At 52.4% G+C, this 27,185-nt stretch overlaps 2 protein-coding genes across 5 annotated transcripts in view; one reads left to right on the top strand and one right to left on the bottom strand.

Annotated features, from left to right (window-relative positions):
- LTBP2 (latent transforming growth factor beta binding protein 2) overlaps positions 1-21,817 on the top strand; it is a 106,453-nt gene extending 84,636 nt beyond the window's left edge. Inside the window, exons 18-36 of one of the 4 annotated variants that reach the window (XM_045448226.1) lie at positions 2,440-2,559; positions 7,809-7,928; positions 9,004-9,126; positions 9,359-9,484; positions 9,928-10,053; positions 10,825-10,947; positions 11,049-11,174; positions 11,585-11,707; positions 12,415-12,546; positions 12,834-12,959; positions 13,530-13,673; positions 14,754-14,945; positions 15,068-15,151; positions 15,886-16,014; positions 16,343-16,480; positions 16,570-16,737; positions 17,034-17,315; positions 18,298-18,447; positions 18,900-21,817. In XM_045448226.1, coding sequence (XP_045304182.1) covers positions 2,440-2,559; positions 7,809-7,928; positions 9,004-9,126; positions 9,359-9,484; positions 9,928-10,053; positions 10,825-10,947; positions 11,049-11,174; positions 11,585-11,707; positions 12,415-12,546; positions 12,834-12,959; positions 13,530-13,673; positions 14,754-14,945; positions 15,068-15,151; positions 15,886-16,014; positions 16,343-16,480; positions 16,570-16,737; positions 17,034-17,315; positions 18,298-18,447; positions 18,900-19,045 — 2,678 coding nt within the window. In that variant the 3' untranslated portion in view covers positions 19,046-21,817. Of the gene's footprint in view, positions 1-2,439; positions 2,560-7,808; positions 7,929-9,003; positions 9,127-9,358; positions 9,485-9,927; positions 10,054-10,824; positions 10,948-11,048; positions 11,175-11,584; positions 11,708-12,414; positions 12,547-12,833; positions 12,960-13,529; positions 13,674-14,753; positions 14,946-15,067; positions 15,152-15,885; positions 16,015-16,342; positions 16,481-16,569; positions 16,738-17,033; positions 17,316-18,297; positions 18,448-18,899 lie in introns of those variants that run through there. The other 3 variants (XM_045448227.1, XM_045448228.1, XM_045448229.1) reach the window with 3 other exon arrangements.
- Positions 21,818-24,832: 3,015 nt separating this feature from the next.
- On the bottom strand, positions 24,833-27,155 carry ISCA2 (iron-sulfur cluster assembly 2). Its single transcript, XM_045448236.1, has 4 exons — positions 27,022-27,155; positions 26,716-26,818; positions 26,482-26,597; positions 24,833-25,859 (listed from the first exon to the last, which is right to left on the bottom strand). The coding sequence occupies exons 1-4, from the start codon at positions 27,090-27,092 to the stop codon at positions 25,685-25,687; spliced, it is 465 nt and encodes a 154-aa protein (XP_045304192.1). The 5' UTR covers positions 27,093-27,155; the 3' UTR covers positions 24,833-25,684.
- Positions 27,156-27,185: the final 30 nt, after the last annotated feature.

Here is a 27,185-nt window from a genome sequence, read left to right as displayed (position 1 = left end):
AATTCACCTTTTTGCCTTATTTTTTATGTTTTTAGGGCTTTATTTAAAAAGCCCTTCCCTTGGGGCGCCTGGGTGGCGCAGTCGGTTAAGCGTCCGACTTCAGCCAGGTCACGATCTCGCGGTCCGCGAGTTCGAGCCCCGCGTCGGGCTCTGGGCTGATGGCTCAGAGCCTGGAGCCTGTTTCCGATTCTGTGTCTCCCTCTCTCTCTGCCCCTCCCCCGTTCATGCTCTGTCTCTCTCTGTCCCAAAAAAAATAAATAAACGTTGAAAAAAAATAAATAAATAAATAAATAAAAAGCCCTTCCCCATCCCAAGGCCACAAAGATATCCTTCCACACTTTCTTTCATAAAAGTTAGTTCACCTTTTACAGCATGTTTTAATCCATCTGGAGTCTGTCTGTACAGACGTTATGATCTGGTTTTGTTTTGGTTTTCTGGGTTTTGTTTTTTTTTTTTTTTTTTCGTTTCTATGCCTGTTGCTCTGCACAGAGCAAGTCCGCTTTCTCAGCCTCGTCTATCAGTCACCCTGGCCCTGCCGGTCTGTGAGCTCTTCCTCAAGTACCCATGTGTGGCTCTGCCTCTGAGTTCCCTTTCCTCTTCCCCTGGGATCCCAGCTTCTCGAAGTGAGGATGAGTTATTTCAGAAATGGCCGGAGAGGTATTGCAATGCAGGCTCCAGTACTGCCAGGGCAGAATCCCTGGATGTGGGCCCGGGGGGTGTGACTTTTATACCTTCTGCCAATGACTCCGCTGGGCACTACAGTGGTACAAAGTACCGCTCGGAGAAAACACTGTCCATAAACAAACGATTAGTATTCCATTCATGCAACGAGCACTATTTGGGGTTCTGTGCTGGACATTCGGGACATTCGGATAATAAGAGCCGTTCTCAGCAGTCGGAGAGAAAAAAGCAAGTAAATGAACAGTCACTATAGTGGCTGAGTCCTGGGGCGCCTGGGTGGCGCAGTCGGTTAAGCGTCCGACTTCAGCCAGGTCACGATCTCGCGGTCTGTGAGTTCGAGCCCCGCGTCAGGCTCTGGGCTGATGGCTCAGAGCCTGGAGCCTGTTTCCGATTCTGTGTCTCCCTCTCTCTCTGCCCCTCCCCCGTTCATGCTCTGTCTCTCTCTGTCCCAAAAATATATAAACGTTGAAAAAAAAAAATTTATAGTGGCTGAGTCCTAAGGGAACCCTGGGGAGGGACATATGGGGTGGAGGGGAGATTGAAAAAAAAATTTATAGTGGCTGAGTCCTAAGGGAACCCTGGGGAGGGACATATGGGGTGGAGGGGAGAGGTCAGCCTCACCTGAGAGATGAGTAGGAGGCAGCCAAGCTAGTGGGCAGGAAGCCACTCCGGACAAGCAAGCAGGACATGCCCAAGTTCAGGAGCAGGTCCTGTGTGGCTGAGGCTAGGAGGCAGGAACCAAGGTGGGAGAAGCAGACGGGGCCAGATCGTGAAAGATCTCACATGCCAGGCCTAGGAGATCAGATGTTATAGGGTAGGTTTAATGCTAGAATAATAATAGCTAACATTTCTTCGGTGCTTACCCTGTGCCAGGCAGGCACTGTGCTAGGCCCTTCGCTTGGATTATCTCTTTTGATCTGCGTAGGGACCCCATGAAATATTTGAACCAGTGCTGGGGGCCGGGGGACAAAAGTAAGTCCTCCATTGATTTGACTGTGGGGACAAGGAATGGGGAGGGGCCAGAGCAACCTTGAGTGGGTCAATTGAACCAGTCCTTGAAATGGAGGTAGGACACTGCTGACCATTGAGGCAAAGAAAGATGCTCCAAGTGGAGACATTTGTATGAACAAAGGTTTGGTGGCTGACCAGTGGGGACCAGCAAACACAGCAAGGCTGGGGCCGAGCGGCAGAGGCCTTGTGAGCTATACGGAAGCATCAGGGAACCCCAGTAGGGATTTAAGCAGGGGAGTCGCATGACCAGGGTCAGACTTTTGAGCCACTGTGGGGCACCAGTATGCTTTGGGACAGTGGAATAAACCACTTCAGTAGATTCACAGCTGCCTAAGATGCTATCTTTCTGGCTGTTTAATCCCTAACCTTTGAGAAGGCCCTTAAGAACTCTAGGATCAGACCTCTGGAGGATGCATTGGGGTTCATGGGGGGGCTTTATTGGCCTCCTCAGATCACAACATATGGACGGCCGCGTGACCTCAAGACCAGCCTTTGCCTCAGGGTGGAAAGACAGCTTTGAGGATTTCCAAGGGCCTTGGGAGAAAGGAACTCAGGAATTTGCAGAGGCCTGAGCTAGATCAGTCTCAGAGCTGGCATAGGAGTCCCCCCACCAATCACGGCTGCAGCAAGGATGCCTTTTCCTGCCTGGGCCTCAGCACGGGCATCCTTGTCCTGGGCCTCTGAAGGGATGCTCCGGGACCCCTGCAGGGCTGATGCCAACCCAGGACTTGTTTCGTGTGTTCACAGACATAGACGAGTGTGAGCAGCCAGGGGTGTGCAGCGGGGGACAATGCACCAATACAGAGGGTTCGTACGACTGCCAGTGTGACCAGGGCTACATCATGGTCAGGAAGGGACACTGTCAAGGTAAGAAATGGGATGAGGGAGGGCAGCCGGCCGCCCTACCATCTCTTGGCCCCTCCCCAGGCGCTGGCTACCCCCACCTCCCCTTCCAGCTTCTCTCCGACTGGGCCCCTTGATGCTGAGCCCACTCTAATGGACAGAGATCTGTCTGGGAATTCTTGAGGCCTTCCATCCCCTTCAATGATATTTTGGCATCCTGTCTGCCCCCCAAAGCAGGGGAGCACAGCAACTTTATACACACGAGACCCCGGGAACATCCCTCCGTACACCTCTTCCCCTGGCCGTGAGTCACACTGCTCTCCTATATGACGGAGGAGAAGCCGGTCTCTCTGGGAGGTGCTTGCGGCCTCAGCCATGACCGACTTGCTAAACCTTGTTAGGCCATGAGCTCCTCAGAGCTGGACCATATCTTTAGATGACCCCTGTGCACACACCTGATAAATGTCCCGCATTGGACAAACGTTAGCAAATGCTAGCTGAATGAGTAAATGAATGAAGAATGATTGATGGAGCCCCAGTCCTTGCTCCCTTTTCCAGGCCCTGCCAAGAGGTGGCTGTGACATTGCCAATCAGTCTGCCCACAGACTGGCTTGGAGCTGCCACTATCACACCAGCTCCTGGCAACTCTCCCACTACCGCCTCCTGGCCAGGCTGGGGTGGCAAATGCTCGAAAGAGGCCTGGGTTGTGTGCAAAGAGTGGTGGTGACAGGAATGAATGAGGGTAAATCAAGGCTCTCTCTGGAAAGAAATCCTGTCCTGGATCTGAGGTTAGGACCAGACACCTCTCAGCCTCCAGGTTCTTCCTGGCCAGGACTTGCCTGATTGCACAGGGTCCTGGAGGTGAGGGATGGGCTTTTATGCCTTATGATGGGAGGGTGTGCCTTCCCAGTGCCATTAGCAGGGAAGCTAGGTCCGGGGTCCTAGAAGGTCTTAGCAAAGGGGAGACACGGCTGGGGGTGTAGGGCAGTCTGCCCCCCCAGGGTGTCACCTTCTCCTCTCAATGCCTCCCTCTTGGTGATTTCCCTTTCATACTCTGGACTACACATGATCAAAGCCAGAATGGCCTCTCTTTGTCCTCATATGCATGATGGAGGCACACAGCCTGGCATTTTCCAGGAGAATGGAGAGTTGATGAGGGCCTACTATGTGCCAGGAGGTGTCCTAGTACTTGACAGATTACCTCATTCAAGCATCACAACAATACATTTAAGAAATTTTTTTAATTTTTTTTTTTTTTTTTTTTTTTTGAGAGAAAGAGAGAAGGACAGAGTACAAGCAGGGGAGGGGCAGAGAGAGAGGGAGACACAGAATCTGAAGCAGGCTGCAGGCTCCAAGCTGTCAGCACAGAGCCCAACACAGGGCTCGAACCCATGAACCATGAGATCATGACCTGAGCTGAAGTCGGACATTTAACCGACTGAGCCACCCAGGCGCCCCAGACAACATTACAGATGTGACGTTAGACTTTATTAAAAAGAAAAGCAAACCCAAAGGAGATGAACCAAGAAAATACCAGGACATTAAAAAGATCAGATTTATACAAACCAGTCCATGTTAAGGGCACAGGCTCTGTAGAGACAGGCCTGGCTTTGACTCTTGTCTTGACATCTGAAAATGGAAACCATAATGCCCATCTCAGAGGTTCTTGTGAGGACCAAATAAGCTAACACATACAACAAGACTCTCAGTGAATACAGGGGAGTGTTTCCATCTGAAAGCCCCATTCTTTTTTCACCTCTAGACACCCCTCACGCTGCAGTCCACGCCTCCAGATTGTCCCCTTCCCTTCCGGAAAAGTTCCGGAGGGAACTTTTTCCGGAGGAAAAGTTCCAGACACACACCTCAACTGGGAGGTCAGGCTGAGTTCCTGGCCCAGGCCAGACATTCAGTCTGCTGAAAGAAAGGCTGATGTAGCCTGCACACTTCTCCAGGTTTCCATCAGTAACCACAGACCCAGCCATCACCCTGGGAGCCCAGTCAATTTCCTCCCCCTCTTTCTTCTCACTCCAACTGAGAAACCACTCTCTCCACTTAAACTCAAAGTCTCTGGTGGAAGGCCTGAGTGCTCTGGGCAGCGGCCCATCCAAAGTCTCAATGGCATTTCCGTCATACCAGAAACTCTGGGTTCCCACAGAAAGGGGTTGGATCCCCTTGCAGACTGCCTGGGCTTTGCTGTGCCCCAACCACATCCCAGGTCTCCTGCGCTTCTGGCCCCTGACTGAGCACGCTCCCCCTCCCACCCTGTGCTCTCACAAGGAGCGGAGATGGGCAACCTCACATTTCCTCATGCAAAGAATAAAGCCCCGGTTAGGGAAGATCCAGGACCCCAACTTGTACAGACAAGTTGGCAAGCTGGTCCCTGGGGTGCCCATTTCCCTGGGTCCCCTGGGTCTCTTCAGAACCTCATACCAATAAGGTGTGACATTCTAGTCACGTGGTCTCATTCTTGCCCCCAACTACCAAGGTATTAGAACCCAGCAAAATATACGATAATTTTATATTTAAATTCAAACCCTAGACTAGGGAGAAAAATCCAGCTCTAGTCCACATACCAAGGGATCGATGGAACAGCTTCAAGATATCTGGTGACATTAGAGCCTTTGCCCTTAACACGGACTGGTCAGAAGTGGAATCTGCTTCATCCGGAATCTTTCTCTGGCTCCTTTTGATGGGCTTGGCAGATGGCTCTGTTACATGCACTCCCATTTGGGAGAGCCTTTCCTTGGCTCATGGGGTGACTAAGGGCTGCTTTGATCTTCTGCCTTCCCTCTCCCACTTGCTGACAGACCTCTCACATACAATAATCGTGGCTGGGGCTCTGATCTGAGGAAAGAAGCCAGCAGTGGTGTGCCGGGCTAGAGTATGTTATGCTACGTTAACAAGAGACCCCAGCCCTCATGACTTCGAACACAGCAAAGTTTACATCTGATCAGTGCTACATGCCCATCGTGGGTCAGCTGGGGATCCTGCCTCATGTTTCTTCACTCTAGAGCTAGCCTAAAGGGATAGCCAGCATCTCGAATGTGGCCAGTCTCCATGGAAGAAAGGAAGAGTTGCTCACAGTTATGCCTTGGTCCGTAAATTATATGCGTCACAGCTCATCAGCCAGCACGAGTGCCCTGGTCCGACCCAAAGAACCGGGAGGCACGGGACGCCTGGTTGACCCAGTCAGTTAAGCATCTGACTCTTGATTTTGGCTCAGGTCATGATCTCACAGTCCGTGAGTTCAAGCCCCGTGTCAGGTTCTGCACTGATAGCACAGGGCCTGCTTGGGATTCTCTTTCTCTCCCTCTCTCTCTCTCTGCCCGTCTCCCACTTGCGTTGCATGCACACACACTCTCTCTCTCTCTCTGTCTCAAAATAAACTTAAGAGAGAGAGAGAGAGAGAGAGAGAGAGAGAGAGAGAACCAGGAAGCACAAGCCTACCTGGCCCAGCAAGGGGAAAGCTGGAATATTTAGTGAACAGCGTCAATACCAGGAGTCTCCTAATGCCCAGTAGAGGACACTTTGTGCAACACCTCCACAGATGTGCCCAGAACATTTGGGGCAGGACAGGCATCAGGGCTCTTTGCTCCTGGTAAATCTAATCTCCTTCTTACACTACCTGATCCCTGTAGGAGAGATGCAAAGATTTCATTTTTTCTCAGTGTGGTCTTAGAAAAGGGTCCTCACCTCTGTCTCTTTATCTCCCGAAGCAATGATCACTTATCATTCCCAATGGCTTTGCCCATCCTTCTTCTGGTACCTCAGCTAAGGCCGCAGGCCATGGAGTTGGCTGCTCTCTAATGAGCAGCCAAAGTTGGTGGTCCTAGATCCTTCAATCCCCCTCTTCTGTCTCATTCTCTTCAATTCTGTCTTTACAGAGATCCTTAGAATAGGTTAGCCCAGTGTCACCACAACCCAACCAAGAGCTGTTGGCTACCCTCTTTCTAGAGACGAACCTTATCTCAGTGTCCCCAAGATTGCCTTGGGGGCCTGGGTATTTTCTTGCAGATACCCAGCTGAACAACCGCCTGCCCTCTGTATATCTTCCTCTTCTGGACCCTCAGGGTGAAGTTTTGGCCTTGAGAGGGCCCAGGTGCCCTGGAATAGAGGGCTTTGATGTGGCCCGGCTTCTGCAGACCAAACAACGTCAGAGGAGACTTATTTTCACTCTCCACTTCAGGGGCCGTATCGTGTTCTGTAACAGCTGCTGGCTTTCGTCCCTTTGCAGAGAGCCTGCGTTCTGACCCTTGGCCCTGCCGCCTGCATTTCCTCCATGGGTGCTGAGCAGATCTTCCTCTTGGGCAGTAGGTCTTCTGCATCTGCATAAGCTGCTTGACTTCCTCCAGGAGAATGACAGTTCCCGATTTAGGAAGAGTAGATCCTCTTGTTTCCTCTGGAGCTCAGTCAGTCCGTCTGTCATAACAGTAGCTGGCAGCCTCACCCTTGAGCCCGAGGCACATACTGCCTTCCTGCAGTCCCAACCCAGAGTTCAGTCCCTGTGTTATGACCTCCTGAAGTCCGCCCAAGTCCCCTGTGTGCCTTGAATGAAGACTTCTGGGTATGTCAGGTCGTATCGGGAAGAACCCTGCCTGCAGCCCCCCGGGAGCGAGATCTCTGTCCTCCTCCTCGCTGCCCCAGGCTCATCCTTTTGGACTCTCTCCCGGATCTCACCAGAGTGGGCGTTGGCAGCCCTCCATGGTTCTCACCTGGAACAAAAGTCTCTCCAGCCAAGAAGCCTTGCCAGCCTCCACCCTTGACTCTGCATCAGCCTCAGGGCTGGTCTCGGTCACATCCGAGATTGGGGGTCCTCCTCAGTCCCCATTTCCTGCTGCAGGGGAGCCCATTTTGCCCTCATTGCCCGGCGACCTGTCCTGGGGTCTCCGGGACCTGCCATACCAAGCACGTACAGTCCCAGTAACGTAAAGGAACAGGATTCACCAAGGCAGATACGAAGGCCCTTCCCAACAGGCCAGCTCATGGAGTAGAGCTCTCCCACCCTCCCACAGCTGTGGTGACCACGGCCTCTGGCCCCACCCAGGGAGTCTCCCTTTCTAAAGTTCTTCTGTCTCTTTTGTCCAGGACAGTGGGTGGGAGGTGAAGCTGGGAACACCAGACAGGACTCACTTTTTCCTAGTTTCCATCTGTAGAGAAACTGGCATCCCTCCCTCTCCCCTACCAAGGGCAGGGTCAAGGATTTGCTTCCTCTCAGACCTACCCATGTGCTGTGGTTCCCAGCGATGACCAAGGGTGGAGATGTTATTTTGCAGATATCAACGAATGCCGTCACCCTGGCACCTGCCCGGATGGGAGATGCGTCAACTCCCCCGGCTCCTACACTTGCCTAGCCTGCGAGGAGGGCTACAGGGGCCAGAGCGGGAGCTGTGTAGGTGAGGGCTGCTTGCCAAGGCAGTGAGAGGGCTGTTTGGCCTTGGGACCTCTGGTTGAGCCCACACACAGGGAGGGAAGGAGATGGGCAGAGGGAAGTGGCTTGGAGGCCATTGTCCTCCATGACCTGGCTGGGTTCCCACATGATGTTGGCCATGAGATGGGTGTGCTTCAATTACTGGTGTTCTGCCCTCTGAATCAGCTTGTGTGGGGGCCCCTTTGGTTCCTTGACCATATCCATCCAGGAGCTACAGCCCAAGGTCCCAGAAGCTTCTGGGGCTGGATCCTGCTCGGTAGAGTTGCCAAGAATCTTAGGAAGAGGGTGGCTCTGGTGGTGTGAGCCGGCAGCCGAGTCCTCCCGGGGAGGAGGGCCTTCTGCTTTTCTGCATCTCAGCAGCAATGTCTAAACAGCAACACCTAACTCAACAGTGGGTGTGCTTCTCCCTGCAGAGGAGGCTGCGTGTCAGCTGTAGGAAGAATGTTCTTTCCCCTCAGTCCCTGCAGGAAGAAAGGCCCAGGGTTCAGAAGGCCAGGAGGGACTGAATTGTGAATAGATGCTTTGAGGCTCTGGAGAGGGCAGGCATTTCCCAGGCCCTTGAGACTCCAGTCAGCCAGCCAGGCATAGATCAGCCTGTCTCTGCATTGCCCACTCACCTATTGAAGCTGGTTGTTGGGCTGGGAACATGGAATCATACCAGTTTGGTTGGCAAGTAGGAGGTCAGAAGGGTTCAGAGCCACTGTAAGGTGAGTCAAGGGTCTTGGACATTTCATTCCAGGTGTCCTCAGATGGGCCAAACCAGCCCCAGGGCTGGGGAACCTGGCCTCCTTTTCTAGGACATGCAAAGTGCTGTGTGTTACCAGATAGAGCTGCAGCGGGCCCAGGCGGGAAGGGCACCCTGCCCTGAACTAGGTGGGTGGGGCCAGGAGCAGGAACAACCTGATGGCCTTCCCAGGGTGGCCTGTGGCCCCTCAGAATGCTGATTCCCTGGCCTCATAACTGAGACGCTCTAAGCCTGACAATGGGGACCACATGAAGGAGAGGAGGCCAACCTGCCATCTCGGACTTCTCTTCCACAGATGTAAATGAGTGTCTGACCCCTGGGGTCTGCGCCCATGGAAAGTGCATCAACCTGGAGGGCTCCTTTAGATGCTCTTGTGAGCTGGGCTATGAGGTCACCTCAGATGAGAAGGGCTGCCAAGGTACATAGATGCTGAAGCACCCTTCCTCTGTGCAAATCCACCCGCAGCTCCTTCCCTCTGCACACCCACTGCTGATCCAGCCGTCGTCCCACATCCCTAATCATGCGGACCCAACCACACATCCTGCCAAGCCCCATCCTTCCCCCCGCCCACCGCGCACCTGTCAGTTCCGTCCGTCCTGCCGTGTCTGTCCTGCAGAGGGTCCCACCCAGAACCCAATGGCCTGTTTCAGATGTCGACGAGTGTGCCAGCCGGGCCTCGTGCCCCACGGGCCTCTGCCTCAACACTGAGGGCTCCTTCACCTGCTCCGCCTGCGAGAGTGGGTACTGGGTGAACGAAGACGGCACTGCCTGTGAAGGTAAACCCAGGGAGGGGCTGGCAGAGGGGGACCAGGAATATAGGCTTCCCTACCCCGCAAAGAACACTCCGTTTGTCCCCCAGCTTTGGGCTGATGCTCAGGGTCTCCAGGCTAGCCTAGAGGACCTTATCAATGGACTTGGCCCCAAGGGGAGCATCTATTGTCATCATCCCCAAGTTTGGAGGCGAGGATAGAAGGAAAAAAAGGGAGTCACGGAGACAGGAGGGAAGCTGACGGTAGAGCTGCCCCCAGGGCGTTCTGGGGAGAGGGTGCCAGGGTTGCCCTATAGAAGGCCCCCAGCTTGGGCCTGCCTCTCCCCACGGGCCCCAAGACAGTCCTATAAGCTCCGAGAAGGAGGCCACGCGTGTGGGAAGCTTCCTGCCCTGACAGGTAGAGGGAGCTCTCCCGAGCCCACAGGGTGACTGGCCGGCTGTCTGCCCCAGACCTAGACGAGTGCGCCTTTCCGGGAGTCTGCCCCTCGGGAGTCTGCACCAACACCGCCGGCTCCTTCTCCTGCAGGGACTGTGAGGAGGGTTACCGGCCCAGCCCCCTGGGCCACACCTGCGAAGGTGAGAGCCCCCTTCCCCCGCCACCGCGAGGGAGGGGAGCACAGATGGGGCGCAGGAGACCAACCCACCACCCTTAGAGAAGGGAGTGACGAGACACGGCAGGGATTGCTTCCAGGCCGGGGGCCCTTCTGTCTACCTTGGACTGGCTAGCTGGGGACACCTATTCTCACCCCTCCCTCAACAGGAGTTGGAAAGGTGACTACACGTCTGGGTTTAGGGGGCCAATGAGCCACTGGATCACAAGCTTCAGGGGAGTCTGGTCCACGTGCAGCTTCGTGGGTTCTTTGTAAGGGTGGGGGCTGGGGCCATATTTTGGGAAACAACGGCCTGTACCAGGCAATCTGTAGGCCTGCTTAAAGAACCTAGTTCCTGTGACCTTCTTAGCTTCTCTGTATATTTCCTTCATTTATCTCTCATTTGTTTTCCCATTGCTTCTCAGAAAAGTCTAAGCCATCTCAGCCATGGTCAGGGCAGTGGGTTTGGCCACTGTAGGCCAAGGTCGCGGGGAGGGGCCAAGCATCCCCAGGGGCACTGTGTGGGCAGCTGGAGAGGCCCAGCCAAAGGCTGCTGGGCCAGGGCAACGATGGAGGGAGCTGCAGTGATACTGCTCCCCGAAGCCTCCCTCACCAGCTGCTTTATAAGGCGATGAGGCCCCTGTGGGTCCAGACTCCTCAGGCAGGGGACTGGCCCTCTGGAGACCTCCCTGTTGGTTCCTGTCCTGGTGGGGGTGGTGCTGCCACGGGCTGCCTTCCCCCCTGTGTGACCCTGCAGATGTGGATGAGTGTAAAGACTTCCAGAGCAGCTGCCTGGGAGGCGAGTGCAAGAACACGGCTGGCTCCTATCAGTGCCTCTGTCCCACAGGCTTCCAGCTGGCCAATGGCACCACGTGTGAGGGTGAGTGGCTCCCTATCCCCAGCGGGAACCGTGGACAATGAGTGGGGCGGGGGAGGGGGCAACATGCCTGGGAGACACCGCTGCCTACCTTCTCCTTGCAGATGTGGACGAGTGCGTGGGAGAGGAGTACTGTGCACCCCGCGGCGAGTGCCTCAACAGCCACGGGTCCTTCTTCTGTCTCTGCGCACCGGGCTTCGCCAGCGCCGAGGGGGGCACCAGCTGCCAGGGTGAGAAGCCAGCTGGGCCATGTCTGCTTGCCAGCAGCAGGGGGCGCTGGAGGCTCTGTCTAGACTACTGAAATAAAGTGCTCCTGGCCCCACCCGGGGATGGGAGGCGGGAGGCTGAGTGATGACAGGGAGACAGGTTTCAGGAAGGCACTCAACAGGGCCTCTCCATGGTATCTACGACAGGCATGTGCCCTTTGAACCCTTTGGGTGTCACCCTTCTGTCCTTGGTAGTGTCCCAGTTCTGGGGCTCCTCCCCCCAGCCTGGCCTCTGGCCTCTGGCCTCTAGCTCCAGACTCTTCCTCAGATCTTCTAGCCCTTTCCTAACCTGAGGCACTCTCTGGCTCTCCTGTGGACTACTTAGGGCCCCAGGGACCCATGGCTGGGCCTGCTGACAAATGTCTCTATTCTAGATGTGGACGAATGTGCAGTCACAGACCGGTGTCTGGGAGGACACTGTGTCAACACCGAGGGCTCCTTCAACTGTCTGTGTGAAACCGGCTTCCAGCCCTCCCCAGAGAGCGGGGAGTGTGTGGGTAAGGTCGCCAGGCGTGAGTGGACAGGGCTCTGCCCCATGTCTGCCCACCTGGTCCACCCCTGCCTGGTCCTCAGCTCCCTGGGACCAGGAACTGCAGCTTCCAGAAAGCAGAAAGCAGAGCACTTTCCACAGATTAATCATCCAATGGAGAATGCATTTATTGACGGTCCGCTGACTCCGGACGTATCCAAGGATGACAAAATAAAGACAATCAGGATCCTTGTGCTAGCAGAGCACGCAATCTAGTTTTTAAAGCCAAACTGATTCAATAGACATTTATTAAACCCCTGCTAGGTTCAATGTCTTTTGCTAGGACAAAGAAGACAGTTATGGACAATCTTCAAATTGAGCAAGGGAGACAGATATGAAGGCAATTTTCGGTAAATACGCGTTGGTGCAGACTTATATAAAAAGAAGCATAAAGTACTCTGCCGTAGGGAGAAGGGGGTGAGGGAAAAAATATGTCACAGAAGGCTAAGAGCTCAGTGCGTTCCTGAACAGCATATAGTTTTCTACCTAGACGCTCATCCTGCTGGGTCAGGAGAAACGATCCTGAACTTAATGTTTTGGGGGTGGGTTGAGCACAGTCATTTGCAGCGGATCAAGGACCCCAAAGGTTGTGGGGCATGACCTTGTAATGCCAAAACGGTGGGGCCAAAGCAGTGACCTGCCCACTTCCGCCCCCTCTCTTGGCTCTGGGGACAGATATTGACGAGTGTAAGGACCACGGCGACTCGGTATGTGGGGCCTGGAGGTGTGAGAACAGCCCTGGCTCCTACCGCTGTGTCCTAGCCTGCCAGCCTGGCTTCCACATGGCTCCGACTGGAGACTGCATTGGTGAGTAGGAATGGGGAGTCGGAGGCAGGAGGGCTGAGGACACCTATTTTCACGTATCCAGCTAGAAACTGCTTTCGCCTGAGGACATTGTGTTGGCAGCTGTTGGAAGTTTGCATATTTTCCAAACAGCAGGGCTTACACAAAAATTGAAGAGGCACGTCAATGTCAGAGTGTTCTTGTCCTGTGTTTAGAAGTTACTTTTTACAGACATTGGTGTCAATAGTCCAAGTATTCCCAGCAAACAGAGCAAGAGCGCACCCTACACCCTAGTCCCCACTGTCCCACAGACATAGACGAGTGTGCCAACGACACCATGTGTGGGAGCCACGGCTTCTGCGACAACACTGACGGCTCCTTCCGCTGCCTCTGTGACCAGGGCTTCGAGACTTCGTCCTCCGGCTGGGAATGTGTTGGTGAGAAGCCTGCAGGCTAGCCAGGCTCCGGGCCCGGGAAGGGGAGGCCCTTGGGCCCATCTCCACAGATTTTGGCTGTCCTGGAGAGAGGCCCTAGGGCCCTCCTCCTGAAGGGCTCGAGGTCACGCGCCTCCACAATAGGTCCTCATAGAGTGGGCAAGGGAGGGGGATATCGGCTCTACCCTACAGCAGGCAGGGGGACCAGGTTGGCAGGAGAAACGTGGCCATGTTCTACCAGCAGGGGGAGCAAGCATATCAGCGACGGCGCACCACCCTTCCCCAGAGACCTCTGGGTCTCGAGAGGCACATTTGGAGAACGTGCCCGGAGGGAGGAACCCTTCCTCTTTGTCCATTTAGAGTCCCTTTCCTGCCACCCTTCTCCTCTCTCCCTTCCCACGCCCTCTGTTCATCGGTCCCTCCTTCCTGCTAGCTCCCTTCTGCTCTTCTCCCAAGACCTAGTCTGTTTCTTTTGAGGGGATGGATGAGGATCTGCCCCCTGGGCTGCGGGCAGAGGGGCAGGGGCACAGGCTGCGTCTTCTCCACCCACAAGCCCATCCTCGTGCCTGGCAGACGTGAACGAGTGTGAGCTCATGCTGGCGGTGTGTGGGGCGGCGCTCTGTGAGAATGTGGAGGGCTCCTTCCTGTGCCTCTGTGCCAGTGACCTGGAGGAGTACGACGCTCAGGAGGGGCACTGCCGCCCGCGGGTGGCTGGAGGTGAGCGTGCCCCATACTCTACCCAGTCGTTGCGAATGACCACTCTGCGGCTTACAAAGCACTTCAACTGCGGCAGCTACTGAGAAGGAGCCTGGGCCAGGCCCGGGGCAGTGTGGGCAGGGGCACCACTTAGGAATGCAGTGCGGCAGGGCAAGGAGTCGAGTGCAGCAAATGTCAAGACGGGGGGGGGGGGGGGGGGAGAGGGGGGGCTGTCCCCGGCCAGGGAATGTCTGGGAGGCTCGGGAAGCTCTGATGCCAACTAAAGGTGCCCAGGGATCTCAGACTGAGCCTCACGGGGGTCCCAGGGCACGTTTGGTGAGGGAGGCCTTGAAGCTAAGCCTCACTCTCTCCTGTCCACTCCACTCTTGAGCTGCCGGGTCCAGCCTGTCACCCCAGGCTGGATTAGGGCTCAGCTGGCCTCCTCTGACTTGGGGAAAAGAAAACAGGACCTGGAGGGGCACCCGGGTGGCTCAGTTGGTTGAGCGTCCGACTTCAGCTCAAGTCACGATCTCATGGTCTGTGAGTTCGAGCCCCGCGTTGGGCTCTGGGCTGATGGCTCAGAGCCTGGAGCCTACTTCCGATTCTGTGTCTCCCTCTCTCTGCCCCTCCCCCGTTCATGCTCTGTCTCTCTCTGTCTCAAAAATAAATAAATGTTAAAAAAAAAAAATTACCAAAAAAAAAAAAAAGAAAACAGGACCTGGAACAGGGAAGGTGGGAGGGGCTGGGGTATAGTGTGAGCTGAGGAATGGGGGAGGGCTGCCTCTATGGTTATGCCAAGGACTGGGGGCACCCCCTATAGTGGGGGATAGCAGGGGATAGCAGAAGAACAGGGGTCTGGGCCACTTAACAGCTGGTGGCTGTGGTAAGTCACCTAGTTTTTCTAAATCTTAACTGCCTCATCTGTGAGAGGGAGGTGACAATATAAAGTTGAAAGCATCAAGCACGATAATACAGGTAAAAGCATGTTGTACGCTGGGAAGTGCTATTATATAAACATAAAATTCTGAAAATAAATTCAAAGCCTAGGGTGCCCTAGAGAGCCACGGACAGACAGTAATAAAGGGCATCCCTCACACACAGGTCAGAGTATTCCTGAGGCCCTGCCAGGGGACCACCCCCCGGGCCCCATCCGCATGGAGTGCTACTCTGGGCAGAATGACCAGCTGCCCTGCTCCAGCCTTCTGGGCCGGAACACCACACAGGCCGAGTGCTGCTGCACTCAGGGTGCCAGCTGGGGAGACGCCTGTGACCTCTGCCCAGCTGAGGACTCAGGTAAGGCCCCCCCAAGGGTCCCAAATCCTCAGTGTCAGCTCTGCAGGGTGACCCTGAAAGAAGGGGAGAGAAGATGGGGGCAGAGCCCTTCTGTCTCTAAGCTTGGATGCCTCCTTGCACAGTGGAATTCAGCGAGATCTGCCCTAGTGGTAAAGGCTACATCCCTGTGGACGGAGCCTGGATGTTTGGACAGACCACGTACACAGGTAACCTCCCTAGAGACCCTCCTCCCCAGACTCCACTCACCTGAGCGGGCCCGGCCTGGTCCTCCGGGAGGGTCCGCAGGGAAGCTCTGCATGAAGCCCCAGCCTCCCAGGTGGCTCCCGTGGTTCCTGTCCTGGGGCTGACTACCTACGGATGGATGTGTAGCTGAAGTTCTGACCTGAGCTCCCTCTGCTCCCCCGAGGCCGAACCCTCCGGAATAAACTAGGACGCCTTGACTAGTTTAACCCTCCGGAATAAACTAGGACGCCTTGACTAACCCAGTCCTGGGGCATAGGGACAGAGTGGGACGTACTGCTATACCGAGGCAGCTGCTTATCTCCCTGGCCTCACTTAGAAAGCCAGAAACTTTGGGGGAACCCACACTCAAAGTGGGTAGTTCAGGCATGAGCCCTTCCGCATCCTAATCCTGAAGCCGGAGAAGGAAACCACAGAAACAGAAGCAGCTTTCCTTAAGTAATTGCTACATGCCAAGTGCTATCGAAGCACCTACATATATTAACCTCTTAATCTTCGTAACAATTGTGAGAGATTGAGTAATAGCATCCACATATTTTTAGGTAGGAAACTGAGGCAAGGAGACCTGAACAAGTTGCCCAAAGTCACCTGACTGGCAAGTGGCAGCGCCAGGACCCAAACCCAGCAGGTCTGGCTTTGGAGCCCTTAGTATCACGTTGTGCTTCGTGCTGCTTCTCACCTCGACTCCGCCCTCCCGCAGATGCGGACGAGTGTGTGATGTTCGGGCCTGGGCTCTGCCAGAACGGCCGGTGCCTCAACACGGTGCCTGGCTACATCTGCCTGTGCCATCCCGGCTACCACTACAACGCCGTCCACAGGAAGTGTGAGGGTGAGGACACGCACCGCCCCTCCCCGCCCCCGCGCCCACAGCCGAATGCTCTCCCAGCCCCCACCAGCCAGCCCCATTCTTGCTGGGAGCTCCCACTGCAGCAGGCAGGTCTGAGGTGAGGGGAGCTGGACACCTGTTGGAAAGGCATCCCTGGGGAGGGCCCCCCCCTCCCCAGACTGGACTGGGTCGGGGGGGGAGGGGAGGGGGAAGCAGGGTGCCACCTCTTCATTGTCAGTTACAAGAAAACCCCCTTCCACGAAGGCGGTCCGTGGGCAAGCCGCCTTGGTACTGCCCCCCACATCCCCCTTCCGTCTTTCTGCCACCACAGATCATGACGAGTGCCAGGACATGGTCTGCGAGAACGGTGAGTGTGTGAACACTGAAGGCTCTTTCCACTGCTTCTGCAGCCCCCCGCTCACCCTGGACCTCGGCCAGCAGCGCTGCGTGAACAGCACCGGCGGCACGGGTCAGTAGGCCTGGAGTGGCGGGGCAGCGGTGGGGGGGACTGAATCTGGGCCGGGAGGGCTCACGTGCCCCTGTGCGCTGTGCCACCAGAGGACCTGCCTGACCACGACATCCACATGGACATCTGCTGGAAAAGAGTCACCAATTATGTGTGCAGCCAACCCCTGCACGGGCGCCGCACCACCTACACAGAATGCTGCTGTCAGGATGGCGAGGCCTGGAGCCAGCAGTGTGCCCTGTGCCCCCCCAGGAGCTCTGGTGAGAAGGGTGACCCGTGCCTGCCTGGGGGGTAGGGGCCCCAGGGAAGGAAATGCCCTCACCTGGGAAGGAGGGATTTAGGAGTAGAGCAATCAGAGTGTGGCCACCTTCCATCTCTATTGTCTGGGGACAGAGTGGGGGAGGGGCTGGGGTGACGAGGAGAGCACTGTCAGGAACTCCCAGAGGACACCAGTCCCAGCATGCTCCCTCTCCCCGGGGAAATGAGCCTGGGAACCACACTCCAGGCTTTAGCTATCAAGAGCCTGGCAGCATCCTCTCTCCCTCCTCCCTGACAGAGGTCTACGCTCAGCTGTGCAACGTGGCCCGGATCGAAGCCGAGCGGGAGGCTGGAGTCCACTTCCGGCCAGGCTATGAGTACGGCCCCGGGCCCGAGGACCTGCATTACAGCCTCTACGGCCCAGACGGGGCCCCCTTCTACAACTACCTGGGTCCCGAGGACACCGTCCCAGAGCCACCCTTCCCCAACACAGCCAGCCGCCCAGGGGACCACCTACCAGTTCTTGAGCCCCCCCTGCAGCCCTCAGAACTCCAGCCCCACTACGTGGCCAGCCACCCAGGTCTGTGTTGCTGCAAAAATGGGGAAGCGGCGGGCACCAAAATGGTTTCACTGCCATCTCCTCTACCTACTAATCGCTGCCAGCGGGGGGAGGCCCGGGGAGGGAAAAGACGCAGCCAGCCCTCTCACAGGTCACTCAAGGGACAACTCCAAATGCCTGGGTCAGACCCAAACAACTCTGATGAACCAAAGAGGTACAGGACAGGACACCATCCCAACCTCAAAAACTTCCCTGTGGGGGTTGAGAGAGCAAGAGAAAGCAGGTACACTCCGGTCCGTCTGTCTCCCTCTATACCACCCACGGTGTGCAGAATAACCTGGTCTACAGGCTCACACTCGTGACCTGAAATGTGCATTCAGGATTTCTAATCACTTTAGAGGCCCACTGTGGTGACTCGGTTTGTAAGTGGCAAGGACCCCAGCATATAGGACTTGAATTCTAATGAAGAAGTCAGGCCTGGCACCTGTGCAACGGATGTGGTAGCTGCCCCAGGCACAGGCCACTGTACCAGACAAAGGCTTCACGGGGACCAGGGATACGGTCTTTCTCAGGGGTTGGGACCTGCTTAAAAAGGAGAGGGTTAAGCAGATCCCTAAGTTTTGCTTCGTGTTGGGTGAGGGTAATCCCCTTTTGCTGCCAATCTCCTCCCCACAAAAACCATCTAAAGATTTTAACCACCACCAACCACAAAACCAACACTATATAGACACCCACCTGCTCGGGAACCCTGGCACTATGAGAGCAAGGAGTCTCAACCTTCCCGGAGCTAACATTTAAAGTACCGCAGGTCTCCGCCACCATAAAGTAATGACACATAATTATCTCTTAAGGGTAGTGCCTTTTGTTTTAGCATCTCTGTGAGAGTTTTAGACCCTCCCAACCCTGACCTTAGGATTCCAAAAGGAGCAACCTTCAAAGTGGAGGGTGAGGCTCCCAAGGCTGGGTGCAAGGCCTCAGCTTCCTTCTGACTCCCTCCTACCAGAGCACCAGGCCGGCTTCGAAGGGCTTCAGGCAGAGGAATGCGGCATCCTGAACGGCTGTGAGAACGGCCGCTGTGTGCGAGTGAGGGAGGGCTACACCTGTGACTGCTTTGAGGGCTTCCAGCTGGACATGGCCCACATGGCCTGCGTGGGTAAGTTGTGATGTGAGTGGCCCAGGGAGCAGGATGGCCCTGATGGCTCCAGGTGGAAAGGTCAGACTGGCCCACCGCCCACTGAGGAATACAAGGCTGAATTTGAGAGTGGAACATACACTGCTGCCCCCTAGTGGGGCCGTCTGGAACCAGGCCAAGTGGTGAGACAGCACCAAAGGAAGGTCTCCTGTTGTGTACAGAAAGCCCTTTCCAGGGAGGTTCCTAGAGAGAAGAAAGGCAGGGACAAAAGAGCATGGTCACTGTCCAGGGGCACAGGATGGGTTCACTACCACCTGCTTTGTGTCTCTGACTTGCCTAGTTTGGGGCAATGACCTCAGCTCCTGGCTGCCACATGTAGGATTCCACTGCGGGGCAGGGGCTGGTGCTTAGTGACCACAACAGCAGAGGCACCTGGGTTCCCCACAGCTCTCTCTTCCTTCCCTTCCTCTTAGATATCAATGAGTGTGACGACTTGAATGGGCCTGCTGCACTCTGTGCCCACGGTCACTGCGAGAACACCGAGGGCTCCTACCGCTGCCATTGCTCCCCAGGTTATGTGGCCGAGGCCGGCCCCCCACACTGTACCTCCAAGGAATAGCAGTGAGGGCTCAGTGTGGGCAGCTACCTGGAAATGGGCCCAGGCCACACAGGCAGGGGCCTCGAGAAGGCTTTCCTAGCTGGGAAGACACCATGAAGAAGCAGGCAGAAGGCCCTGCAGCCCAGCTCCCAGCCAGCCCCGCCTGCTTTTCATCTCTCCCAGCTTAGGCTCTGGCTGAGCTTCTGTCACTGCCTTCATGCTGCCGTGCCCTTGCTTGGCTCAAACACCACCAAATGCTTTAATGCTTCAGCCACTGGCCATGAGGACCAGTCTGCCATTTGTCCTGGCCTTGCTATGGATGCTTCCTAAAGGATGGCCCTCATCCACCCCCTCAAGCTGTGCAAACACGCAAGGTCACTCGGACTCACATTGCAGATACCCTTTCCCAGCCGTGATCCACAGGACATCCTGATGATTCCACAACTGGGTCAGAGGTCACATCTGCCCAGGGATGGTCCTTCAGTATCTCTTGAGCAAAAAAGGATTGGGGGGGGGGGGTTGGGGAGTGACTCCAAGGCCGCCTCCAGAGAACCAACACTTCACTCAGCCAATCCGGTCTGGGCCAGATTTTGCCACAGCTCCATCCAATAGCAGTTCTGTGGCCCCAGGGAGGAGCAGATCAGCTCAGCTCATCTCGGAAGAGCAAGACTGATACCAGCTTGCTGAGTGTAGAGACACAAGTGAAGGGGAACAAGAAGCCTAAGAAAGCAGGAAAAGGGCAATATGAAAAATACGGGGAGTTGTTAAGAAAGGGGGAGCCAAGGCTTTCAACAAGTCTAAAGAAAACGTTCAGTAACTTCGGGTAAACACTCACCATCTACCCATGATAATTCGCGGGCACCCAGCAAAGGCTGCCACAGGACAGGGTGCCCATCTCCGAAGACCTGTATTAAATACATACTGCTTCTTACAGGAAACAAATCTCTCCTGGGTTCTCCTTTTGTGGATGCCAGTTTTGAGGTACTAAAAATAAAGGGGCCTATTTTCTAGCTTGTGAGATACAGTGTAGTCTTATTTAGGGGAAGCCAGATTTCCTATGTTTCTGTATTCTCAGATGCCCCTGCCATCTTTCTTTCAAAAATGGGATGGCTGGTATCCCTCTCAGTTTACAAGTAGAGACCCACTCCAACCTTGGCCAGCCAGGAGTTTAGAACCATTGTGGAATAAAAAGATGTACATCTGGGCTTTTCTGTTTTTGTTTTTATTTCATATTAAACCAAATTTCTTTACCATGTTGGCTAAGTCTAATTATTAGACATGAGGCTGTGCCTACCCTCTTGCCAACTCTGCCAATAGCCTAGGATTGGGATCCAATGGGAAAAGGTTCCTCCTTCTTCTGAGACCAGGAAAGCTCTGCCTTTGCATTTGTCTGATGAAAGGCAATGTAAATGAACGAGACTTCATGCGCCTGAAGACATAGGGACGAATGTCATTTTCTTAATTTAATCTGTCCTGTCCTAGCGGTTGCTCTGATTGTCAGCCATCCCATAATAACTTCTGAATGCCTGTTATGTGCCAGGCACTGTGTTGAGTGCTGGACACAAATTTCATTTAATCATCCAACAATCCTACTGACTATTTTTATTCCCAACTTACAGCTGAGGAAATTGAGACACACAAGAGTTTAAACAATTTGCCCTAGGTCACTCTACTAGCTAAGATGTTTTCAGCCAACAAAACTATATAGTTCTTAGACATGTGAAAATATTCTGACCTTCTTTCGTAATAAAAGAAATGTGAATTAAAACCACACTGAGATACTTTTTAAAAATTGTCAGATTGGCAAGGATCAAAACGTTTAAGACTCCTAGTCGGCAAGCATCTGATGAAAGAGGCACTCACATACACAGCTAACAGGGACGGAAACTGATAGAACTTCTGAAAAGGATAATATGGCAATGCCTTTCAAACTTATAAAAGCTCTTAGTCTTTGAATCTTCTAGGAATTTAACCTTCAGATATTTCTCACCAAATGTGAAACGACACACGTCAGAGGTTATTTATTATAGCATTACTTATAACAGTAAAAGATTAGAAACTATTAGTTGAAACGGAGGCCTAAAAAAGGAGGAAAAAAAAAAAAAAAAGTGGCTCTAAATGCCTTGATAAGAAATCCAAACCAGACTAAGGGGGGAAAGAAGGTCATATAACAAAGTGTAATATGTGCTGCTATTTATCTAAAGAAAGGGGGAAGACAGCTGGGTATCTGCTGACCTCATCCTCGCCACTCTCCTTACGCCCCACGGTTCAGAGAACTTCTTACCACTCTTCAGTACACCTGCTGGCGCTATGCCTCCTCTCAACCCTCGCCTTCCTGCTCACCCTTCCAGAAAAACTTCATGCACATACACGGATTTCTTTGTATCAAAACACAAAGACCACTCTATGCATGCTGTTCTGCACTTTGCTTTTTTCACTTAATCCGTATTTTCACATAAAGAGTTGTCTCGTTCTATATTGTAATTGTATGCTATTCCACTGAATGGATAAATCATAATTTGTAATCAGTCCCCTATTGACAGATGTTTCCACTGTTTCCTATCTCTTGCTATTTATAAGTAATGCTGTAATGAATATTCTTGTATGTTATTTCACATTATATCTACGGATCATACCTGTAGGGTAAATTCTTAGAAACAACAGTGGTTCGTGGGGAGGGTGACAGGGTACATGGGTACAGGATTGGGACTTTTCACTGTATCCCCTTTTGTGTTTTTGAATTTTGTACCATGTGTATTACCTTTTCAAAAAAATAAAATATTTTTAAATACAGCTGCTGGCCACAGACCACTTAAATGCTCCCTCCTTTATGTCTTTATCTGACAATTAAAGCCCCGCAATTATTGCAAAACTTCTTAAAGCAAACTTCGTTTAAACAGCCCTGCAGCATTTCTGTGGAGAAATGGAAAACAGGGATTTTGAAAGAGCAACCAATAAACACCAATGCTAGATACCCAGAAAGTAGAGGAGTTTCCTGCCTTTGAGACACACATGCAAAACCATAATTATGTTGCACTGGACAGTGTCAGGTTCCGTCCACTACCAGCGGCACGAGACCCACTCCTGGCCAGCACTGACAGGAGGGCTACGCCAGATGATCGGTGCTGCCCACTTCTCAATACAGGATGCTCATACCACATGTCAGCTCTCCGTTTGAGGCTTTGTAACAGAAGACAGAAAGAACGGGTTTCAATTCTTAAGAAGAGAAGTTAGAAAGTTCTTGGACACCTACTTCGAATCCCTTTACTTCTAAACCTGTTTTCTCCTAATCCCTTGTAATCAGTCAACATTCCCACACAAACTAAGGGTGGGTGGGACACCTACAGTTTACATACCACCAGTCACTATCAGTCACGGAACTGAAGCGTATGATTCCACAAGGTAAGATCTGGATGTTGACCCAGAGACCCCCTCTTTTGAGCGAACACCGTAGAGCAGATTCACAACATGAAGCAGACGCAGGGCTCCCTTGTCTTTGGTTCTTGCTAAAGCAAAGGGGGGACATGCTGCCCTAGACACTAACTTTGCATAAATAAAACCAAATTCTGCAACAAATAGGGCCTTTCCCCTTGAAAGTAATGGGGAAGCAAAAAAAAAAAGTCTCCCAATGGATACTAGAGGAGTGTCAAGTTTTCGTAAATGAATTTGCACAGTGAGCAAAATTTGTGAAAACACCTGCTGGTCTTTACTGCTTGCCAGAAAGAGGGCATCTGGTCGAAAAGGGCCTGCAAAAGACCCTAAACCCATTTTACTATACTTACTATTTGTTCCAAGCCAACTGCCCACCGTCCCCTTGATGCTATCATTTCTCTATGCCCCGTGCTTTTAAAATTTCTACGTCATCCTACTCCAATGGAGGCTTCTTGGTATCACTTCAGATTTTCCCCTGAGGCTTTCTCAGTGTAATCAAGTGAGGTGATTTCTCCCAAACCCACCCTTTCTAAAATTTTTTTTTTTTTCAACGTTTATTTATTTTTGGGACAGAGAGAGACAGAGCATGAACGGGGGAGGGGCAGAGAGAGAGGGAGACACAGAATCGGAAGCAGGCTCCAGGCTCTGAGCCATCAGCCCAGAGCCCGACGCGGGGCTCGAACTCACGGACCGCGAGATCGTGACCTGGCTGAAGTCGGACGCTTAACCGACTGCGCCACCCAGGCGCCCCACAAACCCACCCTTTCTAAAACACAGAAGTCCAAATCTCCCATTAACAGCAAGTACTTCCATAAAGGCATTCAAAGATTCGGGTTCCTGTCTGACTACTGCAATTTAATGATTTATTTAGCAGCTACAACTACCTTGCATGTGCTCTGCATGAGTTTTAAAATCACCAAATCATGGAGCACCTGGCTGGCTCAGTCAGTGTAACATGCAACTCTTGATCTCAGGGTCATGAGTTCAAGGTCCATGTTGGGTACAGGGCTTCCTTCAAAAAATAAACAAAAATAAAGTGCACTCTTTAAACAGGTTCTAATACATAAAAAGTAGCAAAATCTCTTTTTAACGAGGATGGAAAAACTCAGTCTGAGCTGAAGATCTAACCAGGCCCAGGTACTGATGCATCTTTAGGTATCTAAGTAAAGCCACACAGATGCCCCTATGGTATGCTGCTCTCTGCCTCCTTCCATGGAAAACTGCCAAGAAAGCACAGGTATCTGAGCCTCCCTTTGTTTCCTCTTTGTACTCACAATAGGCTTGCTTTCTCCAAATTCTAGGTCTTCCCACATTGAAAACATAAGTACCTAAGCTTCTGTCCCAGATATTTTTCTCTAAACTCTGCATTTCCCTTTTTAATGGTAAATTCTTTTAATGAATGACCTTAATTCCAATCCAGTCCAGAAATGCAAGTTTTGCTGTAACAAACTTTAAGGCTCTTGAGGAAAACAAGGGTTTAACCAGTAATTCTTCCATAATCAATTTGGTTGTGGTTTTCCTGACATGAGCATTAATAAATCATTTGTTATGGTAGTGGTATTTCTTTTTTTAGTTGTCCATACAGTTCCAGTTCCCCCAGCCCTGTCACACACATGCCACAACTATTTCTAGATCTGTAGACTAATTAAGTGCCATACCTAAACAAGTACTTTAAAATTCATCGGAATTTTGGCTTAAAAAGCTTTCCTTGGGGCGCCTGGGTGGCTCATTCGTTCAGTTAAGCACCACTCTTGATTTCAGCTCAGGTCATGATCTCATGGTTCATGAGATGCAGCTGTCAGCACAGAGCCTGCTTGGGATTCTCTCTCTCCCCCTCTCTCCCCTCCCCAACTCACACTCTTTCTCTCAAAATAAATAAATAAAACTTAAAAAAAAAAAAAAAAAGCTTTTCTTTCAGTGACCCTAAAATAAAGCTGCCAGGTTTAACAAACAGAAATACACAATGTCCCTGACTCCTGGGTGGCTCAGTCGATTAAGCATCCAACTCTTGGTTTTGGCTTAGGTCATGATCTCACAGTTTGTGAGTTCGAGCTCCACATTGGGCTCCGCAATGTGTGTGGAGCCTACTTGAAATTCTCTCTTCCTCTCTCTCTGCCCCTCCCCCTCCCCCACTTGCTCTCTCTCTCAAAATAAATAAACTTAAAAAAAAAAAAAACCACAGTGCCCAGTTAAATTTGAATTTCAAATAAACCACACATAATTTTTAGTATAAATATGTTTCACGAAATATTTGGGGCACACTTATACTAAAAATTATGTGTTATTTGAAATTCAAATTTAACTGGGCATCTTACATTTTATCTGGTAATCCCTAACTATCCATATCCATACCAACACAAAAACCACGTCCTGCTATGCACGAGACAAAAGACATTTTACACAATAAGGTAAGTGAAGCAACATCTCAGTCACTGAATGATCACAGAATCTTGAAATGTCTCTGTGAGTATGGAGTATGGGGCCTACTATCCAAATGATTCAGGTTATCAGTGGGGGTTCAATCCAAGTTTTCTGGGTGAGCTACTGGTTTTGTAAATTTAGCAGAATGAGGAGTAAGAAAGAAAAAAGGATTTACCCTAACAAACGGAAAGTGGAGAATGAGCTGCATAGAAAATAAGGATGCCAAAAAAAAAAAAAAAAAAAGAGAGAGAAAAGGAAAAGAAAAGAAAAGAAAAGAAAAGAAAAGAAAAGAAAAGAAAAGAAAAAGACGGATGTCTAGTAACACATTCAGGAAGGGTGAAATGAAAAAAGAGAACACTGCCTTTCTCATCCTCTCTAGCCTGGTAACCAGAGTTAAGGTCCCCGATCTGTGACCCTGATCCAGAACACAATAAGGACTTCCTTCAAAATAAAGCTTTTATACATAGCTATACGCATATGTACAAGCAGCTCTGAAGGCCAGAGAAGTAACTCGAAACTCTGGAACTTTGAAGGCTCTACAGATTACACAGGGTGGGTTTCAACAAGTTAGCAGAGCTGAGATCATCCCATCCAGACGCTTGGCCTCAGAACTGTGTGAGTGAAATTAAATCAAGAGTAAAAGCGTCACGTTCTGAAAATAACAGTGGCAAACACAACACTCCTAGACTGAAGGGAAAAAAACAATCGAGAGAAGGATGATTGGAAGGAAACCTCTAGAATTCTACTACTGCCAGGCTCCTCAAATTGGTGCAAGTGGAAGCAATCTCTGGGTCACCTGCCGTCGCATCAAAGTTTGACAGAGAAGGATGAGCCACAGGAGCAGCCTTGCTGCGCTTGAGGATTGTTCAATACTTGAAATGAGCTGCGGATCAGTTCTTGGCTGAAGTCCACCTGGGCCCCTTTCACGAAGGCCAAGCTATCAGAGTCAACCACCACTCTTGCCCCACCCTGTTCAAATACCCTGAAAAGACAGGAGGAAGACATTAACGACTATCATAAACACCAAAAACATTACACCCTCTGAGCCCAGAGGTACACATTCTGTTTTAGAAATACAGATGGGACACCTGGGTGGCTCAGTTGATTAAGCCTCCGACTTCCGCTCAGGTCATGATCTCAGGGTTCATGAGTTCAAGCCGGAGCCTGGAGCCTGCTTCAGATTCTATGTCTCCCTCTCTCTCTCTGCCCCTCCCCTGCTCATGCTCTTTCTCTCAAAAAGAAAGAGACATTAAAAACATTTTTTTTTTTAGAAATACAGAGGAAGCATTCCTTGTTACCTCTAACAAGTGCTGCTTTTCTCTGAGGCAAAAAGAGCCCATGGAGTGAATACTGGTAAATGGTTAAGGATTTAGGACTGGAATCCAGTCCAGGCTGGCTCTCTTACCAGTTACACTAGGGACGTCGGCAGGCCAATTTTCTTCCTATAGCATAGTTATTTTGAAGCATGACACAAATCCTCACTGTATTCCCACTGTGTGAGAAGGGTGGTGTTAGGCATTCTCAGCAAACCTTTCAAATTTGAACTAAATGTGCACTTTTATCCCTCCCGCACATTCTCCGAGGACCCACCCCTTCCTCCTTGCCTGTCGTCGGGATTGATAACTGTATCCAGTGAAAATTTGTATTGGAATCCGGAGCATCCGCCTCCCTCCACCTCCAGCCTGAGGAATTCTGACCCTTCGGTGATTTCCAGAAGCCTCTGAAATGCAGGCAGGGGGATCAAGAATGCCAGGCAAGGGGAGGAACAAGGGTGAGCCAAGGGCAAGTCCCCGCACTCCTGACACCCTGGCGCCGCCGCCCCGAGTCCGACCTCCTACCTGGACGCAGCTGTCGGTCAGGTGGATCTGTCCTTCTCCGGCCTCGGAGCTGGAGGACGACGCTTCCCGACGAGCCTGAGGTCCGCGAGAGGCCGCGAGGAGCCTACTGCGCAAGGGAGGAGGATGAGCCTGGAGCAGATGGGCACCTGGTGACCTGCACCTGGACAGCCTCACGCCAAACCTGACGACCTCCACCTGGACAGCCTCACGCCAAACCCTCGCCTCCCCCGCAGGCCTTAGCTTCCCCCTTAGTCCTGGAGGCGCAGAAACTAACACCCTTCCCAGGTGCCTTTGTAGCCTTGGTACCTGCCCCTTGCCCAGGGAGTGACCACCCTCAGCGCCACGGCCATTAGCGATAACCCACGGGCGGCCGCCATCTTCCTCCACAAACTCCGCCCCTCGCGTCACCCCAATCGCCTTCTCCATCTGGGCCTCCGGGGACGGGACCCACGGAGACCCCGCCTCCGAGC

This window comes from Leopardus geoffroyi, chromosome B3 (assembly GCF_018350155.1).
Source record: "Leopardus geoffroyi isolate Oge1 chromosome B3, O.geoffroyi_Oge1_pat1.0, whole genome shotgun sequence".
NCBI lineage: Eukaryota > Metazoa > Chordata > Mammalia > Carnivora > Felidae > Leopardus > Leopardus geoffroyi.
This window is presented reverse-complemented; position numbering and strand designations above follow the sequence as displayed.

Excerpts from the sequence above, each read along its gene's own strand:
- ISCA2 (XM_045448236.1), bottom strand. The coding sequence starts at position 27,092 with ATGGCGGCCGCCCGTGGGTTATCGCTAATGGCCGTGGCGCTGAGGGTG. Across the intron at positions 26,598-26,715 it reads TGACCGACAGCTGCGTCCAG|AGGCTTCTGGAAATCACCGA; the intron begins GTAGGAGGTCGG and ends CCTGCATTTCAG. Across the intron at positions 25,860-26,481 it reads GTTATCAATCCCGACGACAG|GGTATTTGAACAGGGTGGGG; the intron begins GCAAGGAGGAAG and ends CTGTCTTTTCAG.